This window comes from Triplophysa rosa, linkage group LG20 (assembly GCF_024868665.1).
Source record: "Triplophysa rosa linkage group LG20, Trosa_1v2, whole genome shotgun sequence".
NCBI lineage: Eukaryota > Metazoa > Chordata > Actinopteri > Cypriniformes > Nemacheilidae > Triplophysa > Triplophysa rosa.
In genome coordinates, this window is record NC_079909.1 from 4,917,554 (window position 1) to 4,933,172 (window position 15,619).

The window sequence follows — 15,619 nt, forward strand, 5'->3', positions numbered from 1 at the left end:
GTGGGTGTTGTGACCCGTCCAGACTCAAACTTGCTTCTTATCTTCAAGCACACATTTCTTGCAGACGTCTAGAACAAAGAAGCATGTGGTTAAATATAGCTCTCCACCCAACTCTGATACCTCGAGTCCTGATAGAAACGTCAAGAAATAAAGGTTTTGGCTCGAAGATACGTTTGTAACCCAAGACTGCAAACAATAACAGCTGACAGCATGAGTGAATTTGTAGTGTGATGTGAAGAAATCAACATCAGAGTTTTATGTGTCTGAATGTGTAAAGTTTTAGGATAAAAACAAATAACAACAAACAAGTTTTATATAAAATAAAGGTGAACCGTTTTAGATTTTGCACGGTTACTGAGACATAATAAAAATCGAATGTGCGACAGACTACTGGTCTTAAACAAGTATGTGAGTTTTTATTATTGCGTATGTTCAATGATGACGGTGTTGTGCGGGATGGGATGAGTTGCCGTGTCCCTCAGTGTTTCTAATTGAGGTCTCGGACAGGAAGGATCAGGATTAGAGAAACAGGAAGTGACATAAGGAAATGCTATGCGTCAGATGGACGTTGGCTTGGTGCTTCAAGACATTCCAGCTTCAGCTCCGAAATGGAGTTTTTCCTCAGTTCTCCAATGAAACTTCTGCTTTTAGCTGGTAAGTGACTCTGATCAGATCTGACCGCTGGCTGTGCGGTGTCCAGACTGCATGTAAATGTCTAGATCTGTCATATTCTAACAGTTTGTCTGAACTTTTGCGTTATTTTATTGTTCAACTTTGTTTTTCATTACTAAATGACGATGAAAGAGTTTATGTTGAAAAGACACAGCAAACCAAAAAATTTTTTTTACATTTATAAACAAGTTTATTGTTTTGTACACTGCACTACGATGATCTTTGTAGGCTTACAATATGTGAGAAAGTTTTTAAGTATTTTTTTTATTATGCCGTCTTTTTAAAGCCTGGCTTTCAAGTGTGCTGGATCCATGCAGTTTTACTGACATTTGTAAGTCCTGTCGCCAGCATGCTGTCTGTAAACTGAAGGATGACTCCAAACACGCCTGCTTCTGCAAACAAGGCTTCACCGGTGACGGAATCAACAACTGCCGGGGTTTGCCATTTGTTTTTATTACAATAAATCAACACGATAAATGTACCACAGTGCACTTTGGTTGTTTGTGTAACAACAAGTGTTAATAGTTTTTTGCCTTTAACAGGTTTTTAAAGAGAATGTCAATTCCTTAATAATTAATAGAGAAGTATTTGGTGTAATGCAGCTGTGTGTTCAAGGTCAATATTCAAACACACAGGTAAAGATTCAGCTGACTTGGAATTGAACTCTCAAAGCTATAGCAAAACATTTAACATCTTTGACCACTTGATTTAACTGGGTTTGGAAGAAAGTAGATTTTTGTGTTTTTATCAAGCACATTTAAAAATAGAAATAATTCAGTCATATGAAATATTATTTTAAGAAAAAAAAATCATTTAATGTGTATAATTTATCTTATTCTACAGTATAATTGCATGTAAAACTAAAACATTTTTTTACAATGTTGATATAAATTCAAACTATAGCAAAATATACGATGATCAAATGATCAAGGTTTAATAATATAATTATTTATTTATATACATCATATTATTTCATATCATATTGTTTTATATTATTATGAATTTCATAATATTTGTCTTGCAAAAATGTTTCTTTCAGAGTGAGTGTCAGACAAGCAGTGAATTACATAACTCTTTTCTGTAAAACTGTATTGTTGTTATGCCCGTTAGTTTATCGGGTGTTACTCCAGGACAGATTCTCATTTGAACGTGTGTTTCTGATCCCTCACAGATGATAATGAATGTGAGAATGTGACAGGAATATGTGGTCCCAATGCCAACTGCACCAACACTGTTGGAGGTTATTACTGTACTTGTGTTTCTGGATTCATTTCAAATGGACAACAGCACTTTCAAACCAATGATGGCACACATTGCCAAGGTATGACGGAACACGAATAAGTGTCAATCATATGAATTCATTTGACACTACATCAAATTATTCAGTATTTAAGATTTTTTTCTGGGTCACTCACGAACAAACACTTGTGACTTCGAATCCCATTAAAATGCTGTTGAAAATAAATGTGTCAAGTTTTGCACAAATCTGCAAATAATATCAATAAAGCATATTATGGACAGAATCTTACATTTTTAGTCGATTTATCATTTAAGTTCTATTCAAACATGTTTATAAAATAATAAATGAATACAAGAAATGTTTTCTTGTGTATTTACAGATATTGATGAGTGTGCAGATGCCGGTAGATGTGGACCCTTCTCTAAATGCCACAACACAAACGGTTCGTTCATCTGCTCGTGCAAGAGAGGATATACATCTCCAGCAGGTCCCTGGTTTAAGCCTAACAGAGGGAGAGAATGTAGAGGTGAGAACTCAGTTTCATAATTCACTTACTAGGTGCCTGCTTGTAAATTTTGAGATATGTAAAAAATCCATTTAACGGAATAATTATGTCATCATTCCCTAACCCTCATGTCATTCCAAACCTGTAGGATTTTCTTTTAATCTGCAAGAAAGAAAGAAAGTCAGGCATGTTTGTAATGACACGAGGATGAGTAAATGATGAGAGTAAAATGTGTGTGCCTTTAGGTCAGTGGTTCTCAAGCGTTTTCATCGTGAGAAGTGCATCGCTTTGCGGCCCCCCAAATAAAGACTTATAATCTTAAACTTAGAATTTTAATTAAAACAAAAACACATTCAGTTATACAATGCTGGAACATTAATTATTTTGGTTGGTGGGCTTATTTTCTGATGTTTGATTTCATAAGGTTTATGATAAATTTCTATATTTCATAAAATGCCACAAAATCAGTGGCCCCCCTGAATTCATCTTGGGACCCCCAGTTTGAGAACCACTGCTTTAGGTCAAATATAATTTGTGTTCAAACATTTGATTTTTATGTGATCTGTCAGAAAACCCAAAGAGCCGCTGTCATCAGGACCAGAGGTGTATCACTGAGACTGTTAACAGCACACTAGAAGCAGTGAGTTACATAATTTAAGTCACATATTCACTTTGCCACATGGTTGCATTGATTAACATAAGTTACATAACCAGAAGTTTGTCATTACATTATAAATATATATAGGCTATATATATATATATATATATATATATAGAGGAGTGACATCTGTCTTACATGTCAGTTACATACAGTATGCATGGATACTTCAAAAAATACACATTCAAAGCTTCAAGGCTTTTTACACCAGACAATATTTTTAAATTAATTTCCACACACATAGCTTAAAGTCGTAATTATAAAACAGCCATGAGTACGTATATAAAACCGTAATGAGTAAAAGGTTATGGGTTCATTTTGGCCAACAAAAAAAGGTTGAATTGTATAAATGACACCATTTAAAATTGACCAGATGTATATTTCTGAGCGTTTTATCCTGAAATAACAGTTTAACATTCTGACTCAAGCTCATTATACATTTACACGCGCTAGGGTTTGTATTCCCCATTCTCCTCTAAATACTGTACAGGCTTCATTGAACACGTTTGTGCCCTGTGCAAAAATACCAGACAGACTCAGTGATAACTGGAACTCTCAGAGGTGGAGTCGAGTCACGCACCTCTCTGATATTTCCCCCTCACCTTGCTGAGAACAGCTCTAGTTCAGGAAACAGCTGCCACGAGAGTTCAGTCATGAGGATTTTGTCATGTCACCATCAGGATGGACAGAATGTTTTTGGAAATGTAAGCAGCATCAATATTGAGGGAAGGATGTGAGAGGCCACGCAAGAACAAACACGTACAGTACATCATTCAAATATGATCATATATGTAATAAAACATAAATTAGCTTTTTAATGATTATCTATTATAACCATCAAATATAAGAGAGAAATAAATCAATGATATAACATCTATTTAATGTATAACATTAGTTGTTTATAAATGTTTATTATTTTTTTTCAAATGTATCAGTGCATTACATAAAAAACGAATAACTTAAATCTTCGATTAAGAATGAATTTAGTGATTCCCATACATTTGCTCTTAACTGTATATCGCTACAGTGTTGACTAGTGGTAATAATAAATTCACCATTTTTATTTGATCGTTAGAGCATGGCGCCCTCTGGTGGTGCAGATGCAGATGTACACCTCTTTTCAAAATAAATGACAGAGAATGATCAGGTTTAGATGATGTGATTTTCTTTGTTTGTTTTCTAGTACCTGCTTGACAACTTAAACGTGCCAAGTTTCTTTTTAAATGTGTCACTACACCACGTGAAATCCTATACAGTCAGCAGACTCATGACGTTCAAGACAACACAAGCATGTTCAATCATCAGTTGTGTGCTGTCATTTCAATTTCCTTGATCAGGAAAATATTTGAAACCAGTCTGGTTTGTATTTGATCTTTAGTCATTTTAATAGTTGTAAAGGTTTTGCGCAATGCCCAGAAGAAATGTGATTGCTCATATGTTGCTCTTTCATAGGAGATTTGATGGAGGTCTCAGTTGTGTTTCATTTGAGTATCAACTTAGATGTTTCTTCTAAAAAAATAAAGAAAATAATAGAAACAAAGAGACAATTGTTACATTAAGAGTATAGAGGTTTAAAATTATTGAAGATTTCTTTCTGTGAATTTGATAAGAAATGTTTGAAGTGAATGAATATTGAAATCTTCAATAATAGTGAGTTTTGCTAGACTTGGCAAAGATCTCTTCTAAAACTAAATGGAGACATTTGGGAGATTTTTTGATCTGCTAATGTGTCTCAGAAATACTTAAAAAAGGTTTTGCTCTCCTTATAATCTCATTGATGTCTGAATAAATAGAGACATTAGGGATCTGTGTTTTTTTATGGGCGGGTTTGTCAGTTTAAGTTGTTTTATTTATTTGTTTGTTTGTTTTTTAGCATGGATGGATAGTATTTCTTATGCTGTCAACGATGTTGTCTCTGGGCATATATTAAAGCTCTTTTTCTCTCTCCGGGCTGTAGATGATCAATTTGTCAACTCCAGAGCGGCTAAAAGAGATAAGACTTCAAACATCGGCTGACCTCTCTCCGGTTCTTCTCATATCATACATCGAGGCCATGGCCAGCCCTGTCCTGAGTGCTGGAGATGAACGAGAACATCCTGAAGAAAACATCAATCAAACCATCACGGTAACCTGCCTTTGCATGATGAAGTTTGAAAAATCCTGAAACATCTAACTGCTCCAGTATGGACAGTAAAGGAATCATTCATCGCAAAAAGAATCTCTCATTTTTAACCCACCTTTATGATATGCCAAACCTAAATGCAGTTACTTTCTTCATAACACAAAAGGAGGAAGTTTTGAGGAAGTAGCTCTTTTTTTATATGACCACTCATAGAGATCATGCCAAGACAACATGTTTATTTTAAAATGGATGTAACAAAAGCACAAGAGATAGTTCACCCCAAAATGAAAATTCTGTCATAAATGACTCACTCTATAGTGGTTCCAAATCTGTGTACATTTCTTTGTTTGGTTGTACACAGAGAAAGATATTTGGAAGAATGCTCGTAACCAAACAGTTCATGGCCACCATTGACTACTATAGTAGGAAAAAATACAATGCAGTCAAAAGTGCCCCAGAACTGTTTGCTTTCCTACATTCTTCAAAATATCTTCTTTTGTGATCAACAGAACAAGTTTTTCCTACTATGGTAGTCAATGGTGGCCACTGGCCAATAACTGTTTGGTTACAAGCATTCTTCCAAATATCTTTCTCTGTGTTCATCAGAAAAAAAAATTTATACAGATTTGAAACAACTCGAAGGTGAGTAAATGATAACAGAATTTTTATTGTTGGTTTAGCCGTCTATTAAAGTTGTCTGTATGTTTGGCACACTATGTTAAATATTCAGAAGTCATGTTTCTTAAAGAACAGACTGAAATTATGGTAACTGAAAAAAGGCACTATTCAATATGGTTCATGTCCAACCATATTTCAATTTCAGTTTTTCCTCACAAAAATATATTGTTTAGCTTTAAGAAGACTTATTTCTCAAAAATTGAATTGAAACATTCTCAAAAATAAGTGTATTTTTTCAACACTAAAAATTTGATTTAGCATAAGCCGTATTTTACATTTACTATTAGCTCTCATGTAAAACGTTTTATTACTTTTTAATCAAAAAAATGAAAGCGATACATTTTCACACAAGAATGACAATTTTGTCATCCTGTTGTTCCATATCTGACTTTAAGTCTAAAATATAAATTAAAATTGAGCAATGTCTGAGCAGCTATATACAGGAATAAAATAAGAGTCCTCTACAACTCAGTTTTCAGTTTTTCTAAATGTACTAATTATAGGTATGTGTTTAGTAAAACTATAATTTTTGTTTCATTCTGCAATCTAGTGATAACACATAATGCAATAAGACTGGTTTTATATCACAACTTTCATGTGTCAGTATTTTCACATAGTTTCTGTTGAAATTAAAATACATTTAGTCATGCTGATTAAAGGCAAAACTGGAGTGATCTATTTACTTTTTCTGTGGCTGTGAATAACAAATGCTATGTTGTTCTTTCCTAAATCAATTGCGTGTTTGTATGGCAGGATTTGGTTTTTACGGTGAATAATTTCATCGAGAGAGATGAGAAGGTGGAGTGGGAGAAGATCAATCCAGAATCAAGGAAGTATTATCTCACCACACTCCTTCACACAGCAGAGAAGCAAACGCTCGCTCTGTCTGCGGGATACACACGCTCTGCGCAATTGCAGGTGGACGCTGGTGACGTAGGTGAGACATATGAGACAAGATGACCCGTCATCATTCATTTTCATATGAATATTAATAACAAAACTAGTGTCAAAAGATATCCCTCTTTTATTACAGTAACTGATCTTATTATTTCTAGAAATGAAACTATACACCTTTGAACCGCACCAAGCGCCCAAGCGTCCAGTTTCAGCCATCGTACAAGGAAACTCGATTTCACTTTCACCTAAGTACTCAAAAGACAAAAGCAACAATGGTTGGTATATTTTTCTAGTTTGTTCATTTTCTTTGACCAACGTCAAATCTACCAACTGATTTAATAAGAAATATTTCTGTCTCGGTTGCAGAAAGCACCTCCATTGTGTTTCTTGTGTATAATGGTATTGGGGGTCTTCTGAAGCCCACCGATGACCCCGGCGTGGTCGATTACTCTCGATAAGCCGCAGCCGGTGAAATCGCGGTGAATTCACCGGTGATCGCAGCTGCCATCAGTAACACACAGGGATTCTCGCTGAACAATGTGACCTTCACTCTCAAACACACAGAGGTATCACCTTCACTCAATGCATTTCGTTTTTCAACATCATTTGAAAGTGGAGTCGACAGAATTTCACTCTTTCATTCAGGAGATCGATGCTGCCCACGATGAGACTAAATGTGCCTTCTGGGAGTATTCGCGGAGCATGATGGGACACTGGAGTTTGGACGGGTGTAAACGTATCCATGTTAATGCCACTCACACTTCCTGTTCCTGTAATCACCTGACACACTTCGCTATTCTCATGTCCTCCGCTCGGGCCAATGTAAGTCACAGCTGATCACGTGTGCTTCCCCCTGCTGGTGTTCTTTCACAATACAACACATTTTGGACACATAATTCACTTTTAAAACGTATAAATGTCATTGCACTGAATGACAAAATCTATCAATCATTATTCAATAATATAGAAAATAATGTGGTGGTTAGTTTAAACTTGTAGTGTAATTACATCTGTAAATATGGTACAATTTGTTTTTTGTTTTTTCCAGTGTTTTACGCAGCTAATCGCACATTATAACGTTCTGACGCGGATAACTCAGTTGGGAATGGTCATCTCCATCATCTGTCTTTCCATGTGCATCTTCACTTTCTGGTTCTTCCGTGACATCCAGAACACCAGAACCACCATCCACAAGAACATGTGTTGCAGCCTCTTCATGGCCCAGTTCATCTTTCTCATCGGGATCAACAAGATCGCACACAGGGTCCACACAATATACTTTATTATTAACTTTATAACACACAGTGTTGTTTTAATGTCGCATTTTAATGTTATTTATATATATATTTTTTGTAGTGGTTCTGTTCTCTCATTGCGGGACTGTTGCACTATTTCTTCCTCTCCGCGTTTGCGTGGATGTGCATTGAGGGTATTCATTTATATCTCATCGTTGTTGGCGTCATCTACAACAAAGGCTTCCTCCATCGGAACTTTTACTTATTTGGCTACGGGAGCCCTGCCATAGTCGTCGCAATATCTGCAACTCTTGGCTCCAAATATTATGGCACCAATACTGTGTAAGTTATTAGTATTGTCCTAAATTATTAATTAAAAGATAATTATGAAATGTATGGGATTTTTGGTTTTGAACAAAGCTCCATTATCCCCCCCCACGCATTTGAAAAACATGGCTTGTTGAGAAGTTATGCTCCTTTACTAAGAGATCTGACTTACGATTGGTCCATGGTAGATTGAAGGATGAATCAGTTTCATTTTCAAGGACCAGAATATCATAGACGAGGATGTGGACTCTTTCATCCCTTGTGTGTTGAACAGTGGATTTTTATTTGTATTTCTGTCGGGACCACTGTCGTCAATTATTTAACGATAGCATATATTTAGTTTGGCGGAATGAAACTGTTCTGGGCAAACTCTCTGCCCGTCCATGCAGACTTGCATGGACATAGCAGGAGCGCAGCAATACATGTCCCCCCACCTGGGGAACCAGAACAGTTCCTGTAACAGGATTCAATTAAAAGATCCGAAGATGCAGGCAGATAAGGAGGAGATGGGGATGGAGGTGGGTTTTAGGTGAAATACGATTAAGCAGCAGATAAGGAGCAAAGAATTGCAACTTAAATAGGACGCAGTCTAGTGTGTGTTGTATGACTATTGGTTAACATGGATTAGCTGCTCCTGATGTGATCAGCTGATGCAAGCTGAACTCACGTGACCTGCCAGAACTAACGCTACGCTTGATTCTTTGGAAAAGGAACCCAAAGCAATAGTCAAGACCCCTTGGATTCTTAGCTGCAGCACTGTAAACATCACATAAAGACCACACACAATACTTAAGCGCTTATTTTTGTTTAAATCTAGTTTTACCATAATTATAAACATTTTTTATATTTTCATTTAAGGTGTTGGCTGAGCACTGAAAATAACTTCATCTGGAGTTTCATCGGACCAGCTTGTCTGATCATTCTGGTGAGTATCTGTTCGGGGGTAATTCTCATGAAAACATCATGATTGAAACACCATGGCAGCAATAATTTTAAATATAAAACATATTTCAGTAACACAGTAAGTATTTTTGTGTTTTATTGCCTTTTCTACTGAAAAAGTCATTACCGTAATAGGTCCAGCTATGTCTGAATGAATGAGAGGCCTATGTTGTAATTTAAAGTAAAATTGAAATGCTGAAACAAAAAAAATCAACGTTGTTCAATGTTCTACTACATGTTCTCAAATGACAAAAACATTGACAGAATATTCATGTATAATTAAATTAATAGCAGGGAAAAAAAAGGTGTCCATGACTGATGGTCTTATTTTTAAAGACTGTTTACACACACGCTGTAACAGAGCATGAACCAGGCAGGGCTTTGGATCCACATGCAGGATCCGAAACAAGGGATTTATTAAACAAGGCAAAAAGAAATACAAAAGAAACAAAAACAAACCAGGTCACAAGGATAACAAAGAACACGAAACATCAACGACTGACAAACCACGTCAGAAACACAAAGGCTGTATATACACAGGGAAGAACAAGCTTAACAAGATGACAAGAAACACCTGGGAAACACCAATTAACACGAAAAACTACAAAGGACTACAAAACACTGGCACAGGACAGGAAGTAATATAAAACGCAATAATACACAGGGCAAACATAGACTGGATTGTGACAGGGCCCCCCCTCTAAGGAGCGGCTTCCAGACGCTCCTAACACAAAGTACAGGTGGGCGGTGGGGCGGAGGCGGAACAGGGAGGGACGGACGGCCAGGCCCATGAAGGGGGACAGGGCTAGGGCCATTGAGCAGAGGCGCAGGCAGGGCTGGAAGGCCAGTTGTGGACATCTTGGACGAGGCAGGAAACTCAGATGAGGCCATCTTGGATGAAGCAGAGAGCTTGGGAGCCTCAGAGGTGGCCATCTTGGTGCAAGCAGGAAGCTCAGCAGGTTCAGAAATTACCTTTGGAGCAGACGAACAATGCGTAGCCCAGACACACAACAAGGTAGCAGCCATTACAGGCCGAGTTGACTCCAAGGGCAGGACCACCGGACTTGGGACCATTGGCATGGAAGCCATCTTGCGAGCGGGCTCTGGGTTGGCGGCAATCTTGCGAGCCGGCTCTGGACTCGTGGCCATCTTGCGAGTGGGCTCGAGTGATGCAGCCATGATGACCGGGCTAGCCACCATTATTTTAGGGCAAGCAGGCCTCTGCGACGGGCCTGGCTCCATGACCTGCGGAGCCTGAGGCCTACTGCCCCCCCCAAAAAAGTTTTAGGGGAATCGTCCATCTCCACCTCTCCAACGGTGAGAGGAGACCCAACATACGCCAGCGTATAATCCAAAATTGATGCAACGACCCTCGAGGACAAGTGTAGTTTGCAGTGGTTGGTTGAGTCTCTAGGGCAGGGGTCAGCAACAGGCGGCCCGCGGGCCACAACTGGCCCGCCAGCAATAATATCTGGCCCGTGCCAGCAGCATTATTTTTATTATTTTGCCCGCAGCTGGTTCTGAAATAGATCTGTCACAATCACGTCTTTGAATTTGCCTTCAAAATGAAAGTACGAGAACGTTTTTGCAGCAATGTTTTATTTTGAAATGAATTGAGAGCTTTTAATTTGAAAAGTTCTGAAAGATATTATAAGGAGTCTGTCGATCGATAGACACACTTCTTAAATCGCCGTCATAAAATATGGGGTATGAAAAAGCTAACAGTGAAGCATTGAAACGTTTGCTTCTGAGGCAGGGCCTCAGCACAAACACGTGAACAATAGCAAAGCAAATTCAGCTTCCGTTTTTTTAAAGGTGCCATGCTTCGTCTCGTGGTGCTGTCTAATATTATATTCTTTGCAAACAGCGACAACTTTGTTGCAGATAAGACACACCGGCTTTGCATTCACAAAGAGGATGAATGCATAGTTGTCTTTCCATTCCTCTTTGTATGCCCTATTTTCACTGTCAACTTTCCTCTTTAGACTCTTTGATAGTTCCATTTTCTCTCACCATCTACGTTAGCTAGCTAAATGTTAACATCACTCTGCACACGACGTAATAGCGTACCCCCAGCAGGCAAAATAAAAATGCAGTTTAGTACGTGAGGAGCGTAAAAAATAGGCTACGTTAAATAATTATATAACTATTATGTAATTATATAATAACTATATATTTAAAGTAGGCTATTGTAGTTACATTTTTCATCAATTAATTTCTTAAATTAGCCTTTGACTATATTCTGGCCCGCCATCTAGCGGCGAATGTTTTTTTGGCCAGATGCCAAACTTACTTGCCGACCCCTGCTCTGGGGAATGGTTACCATGGCATAGACGAACTAGACCCACTGCTGGACCCATTTTAGGTCAGTGGTTCTGTAACAGAGCATGAACCAGGCATGGCATCTGATCCAAATGCAGTTTAACATTTATTAAACAAGGCAAAAAGACAAAACATCAACGACAGAACACGCCTGAAACACAAGGGTTGTATATACACAGGGAAAAACAAGCTTAACAAGATGACAAGAAATACCTGGTAACACCAATGAACACGTAAAACTACAAAGGATTACAAAACACGGCACAGGACAGGAAGTAATATAAAAGTCCAGAATACACAGGTCAAATGTAGACTGCATCGTGACACACACACACACACACACACACACACACACACACTGTAATCATTACTGTAACAGGAAGTTTTCAGGTCGTTTTCCACATTTAAAAAAGTGTTACGATAATATTTTTCTATAGAAATATATTTCATTCATGTGACTAATACTAGGTATGATGAATAAAAACTTGCTTAGGCATCATGGCTTCTCTTTTTTAGCAAAGTTATGGTATTGACATTTTAAGACTATTATGGTAATGAGATTTTAAAGGTCTTGTAAATGAATGCTTTCATTTTTAAAACATACAAATACATTAAAAAAATGTTTTTATATAGATTTTTTAAACATGCTTGACATCTTGAAAAGCAAGATTTCATGTAAATCTGCCTGATGTTCCATAGAAACATTCAATAAAGCCATTGTAACCGTGTCATATTATGACTTCCTCTTAGGTCAATCTGATGGCATTTGCTGTGATTATGTTCAAGGTTTATCGTCACACTGCAGTAAAGAAACCTGAAATCAGTCATTATGAAAATATCAGGTATGGAAATGGATGATAAAATGAATGAAATGGTAATAGTAATACATTCTAAATCACTCATAAGTAAACACTTATGCATTGATATGATATGATATACTGTATGTTATGATATATAGAACATCTGAGAATGTGTCACGTTCCTCAGGTCATGTGCGAGGGGAGCTATAGCTCTTCTCTTTGTTCTGGGAGTTACGTGGACAGCTGGTGTTGTGCACATTCTATATGAGACCACCCTCACAGCGTACCTCTTCACATTTGCCAATGCGTTCCAAGGGATGTTCATTTTTATATTCCTTTGTGTGCTATCCAGAAGGGTAAGGATTATTTTGTGCCTTAGTTTATCACATTATGTTATTCAGCATCAACTGTTCACCACCTCAATTGCATTTTTGAAATTCTTTCATCAGATTCAAGAGGAGTACTACAGATTATTCAAGAATATTCCATGTTGCTACCAATGCTTTAGATGAACTTTATCAAATGAACAATTAACTGCGGCACTATCCTGCAACTGACATGCATGTATAAGAGAGACCTAGATCACTGTAGGTTCACAGGAACCTCACAGTGATTTACATCTAAAGAGGGAAAGTTACAATATATTTATTTTTTTATGAAATGTATTAACGAAAATGTTACTGCATGCCGTGATCTTAACGTTTCAACATACAAACAAATCAGAAGTAATTCCTTTTCATGTTTTGTAGCTAAACGTTTGTCTTTTTGAAAAGAGGCTTTGATATGTACAGTATTCTGGACTAATAAAACATTTTCTGTTCTTGTGTACATTGTGTTTCTGGTGTGATGTTGATAAAGGAAGTGTTCGAATTGAGGGGGGGACTAGGGGACCCCCATAAGGCATTAGGGGGCATATAAGGGGTAAAAAATAGACTTGGGTGGGTCCTTCAGATATATATTTTTAAGAATAATAATAATTAAAAATCTAACATTTGCGCAGCTAAGATACAGAAAATATTGTGAATGTATTTACAATATTAAAGTCATTTACATGTTTTTACGTGACTTTCATGTCTCTTTAAAAATGTAAGCACTTGATATCGTTTACTGCTTGTTTAGCGCCTCTCTAAAGATAGCTTGGGTTAAAAAAAACGAATGCCAAGAAATCCCCACCTGGACTCTGATTTAGACATGTTTATACTCATTTCTGGGGGGAATTTTTTCTGTCTTTGTACTGTGTTTATCTAATACTATGGTGTGACAAACTCAGAAAACATATTTAATATAGTCGTTCTTAAATTTTCTCTATTCCAATCAGATACTGATGGGTGGAGTTTAATAAAGATAATATATTTACACTTGTTTTACATATTTTCTATTAAAAACTATTCTAAAATAAGTTTTAAGATAATTGGTCCCACCCAAAAAAAAAATGTATCTCATGGTGGGGGAGTGGGGACTCCCCATAAGACATGATTCAGTTTGAGCATAAAGGGACAAAATAATGTGAACACAGGTGGAAATAGGTGACATCTCTTTATTAATAAGGTGCTGGAGAACCATTTGTCTTAAATACAGATCCAAACCTTCTCGCAATAGATTCATACAACTTTTGAATAGTCTCAAGTAAAATGTGGTATTTGTCTATCAGAACATCATCCAGTTGCTTTTGAAGGTTTCAGAGAGGTTGATGCACTGAACCTGCCTCTTCTCATAATTGTGGAGATGGTTGCTCATGAAACACAAAACTGTCTGGGCCCTATCGTACACCCGACGCCAGGCGCTATGCGACTGTATTTTGCTAGTTTCAGTACGACGTAGTTATCATTTTCACGTCCTGCGCCACGTTGTTTAAATAGCAAATGCATTTGTGCCCTTTTGTGCGCCCATGGGCGTACTAATCTGAAAATGAGGTGTGTTCAGGCGCATTGTTGGCGCGTTGTTATTTTGAGGCATCTGAAATAGACTGCGCCACTGACCAACTGAAACCTAGTTATTTTAGTTATTTTAGTTAAAATTAGTTATTTAAAAAGCGCGTTTGTAATATAGCATGCTGACCGTTTTTCCCGTCCTTAAACTAGCAAAAGTGGATTCGGAGCTTGTTCTGGCACAACTTATTCAAAACCTTGTTTTGGTATGCAACCTTTGTTTTTCTGCAGTACGCCTTCACAATTAATCTTCACCCCTGTAGAGTGCAGGAAGTTTTTTTTGTAGGCCAACCCAGAAGTTAGCTCCGCACTGGTTCCCGCAACCAAAAGCCTCTGGATTTTTCCCATAGACTTTTGTAAGATTACAAACAATGAGTTCTGTGATTATCAAACTTTTATGATTCTAATACATTCTGTCTATCAAGATCATCTTTACAATTTAATAAATTTTGAAGGGTAGAAACAATTGACAGATGTAAAAAGCTTAACACCAGGCTATAAACTGACTATACTAGGGTCGCTCAACATCAATGTCACCACCACCAAGCCTCCAACAACTCATTCTAACTTTATTCAAAACATGTTCCCTGGTAAGTAATTTCTCTGTGAATGAATCTCTATGCATGTTTTTAGAGGTATGCCCATGTTGCATTAATTGTGAGATTTTCATGTGTGATAACGATAATAACGATGACAATCACTGTCACTTGTTAGCAACTTGTAGTGACTGTTAGCAACCAATGTTTTTAAGACATGATAAAGCTTAAAAATAAAAAAATATATTTAAAGCTTTTGTTCACCAGACCTTATTTCATGCATTTGACCAAAAACCCATTCAAGAAACCCATTAGCTTTGGGGCAATGGAACTGGAAGCGCTAAAATGCTAACTCGCTTCCAGGTTGTACATACATAACTCCCTGCGGTACTCAGTAACAAAAGTGTTCATACTTTGTCCAACTTGTGTACATAACAAAGAAATATTTGGGTGTGGGGACTGAAGATGCCTGTTGTGGTGAATTGGATGACATATGGCCTATGTGTTTTTTTGTGTGTGTGTAAATAAGTACAAATTCCACAAAACAGAAGTCTAATTGTATTTGAATGAAATTGTAATAATTGAAATATCTATAACACCAGGGAACATGTACATGAATACAACTTTATAAAAACAGCATGTCAAAACTAGATAGGTACATTTTCTGAAGAAAATGTGAGTGATGCTTTGTGGCAAACCGCGGAACTGGGCACTAGGGTGATAACACATTAAGCCATGAATGAATTTAACCAAACCC

The 15,619-nt window shown here is 37.2% G+C and overlaps 1 protein-coding gene across 1 annotated transcript; it reads left to right on the forward strand.

The window, feature by feature from the left end:
- Positions 1-524: 524 nt before the first annotated feature.
- On the forward strand, positions 525-13,214 carry adgrl4 (adhesion G protein-coupled receptor L4). Its single transcript, XM_057362102.1, has 16 exons — positions 525-654; positions 959-1,108; positions 1,844-1,993; positions 2,292-2,438; positions 2,987-3,057; positions 5,033-5,200; positions 6,629-6,812; positions 6,931-7,047; positions 7,139-7,338; positions 7,418-7,594; positions 7,833-8,036; positions 8,129-8,349; positions 9,193-9,259; positions 12,349-12,440; positions 12,586-12,754; positions 12,848-13,214. The coding sequence occupies exons 1-9, from the start codon at positions 609-611 to the stop codon at positions 7,228-7,230; spliced, it is 1,125 nt and encodes a 374-aa protein (XP_057218085.1). The 5' UTR covers positions 525-608; the 3' UTR covers positions 7,231-7,338; positions 7,418-7,594; positions 7,833-8,036; positions 8,129-8,349; positions 9,193-9,259; positions 12,349-12,440; positions 12,586-12,754; positions 12,848-13,214.
- Positions 13,215-15,619: the final 2,405 nt, after the last annotated feature.

Coding starts and splice junctions, on each gene's coding strand:
- adgrl4 (XM_057362102.1), top strand. CDS start 609: ATGGAGTTTTTCCTCAGTTCTCCAATGAAACTTCTGCTTTTAGCTG. Junction 1,994..2,291: donor TGATGGCACACATTGCCAAG/GTATGACGGAAC, acceptor GTGTATTTACAG/ATATTGATGAGTGTGCAGAT. Junction 7,048..7,138: donor AAAAGACAAAAGCAACAATG/GTTGGTATATTT, acceptor TCTCGGTTGCAG/AAAGCACCTCCATTGTGTTT.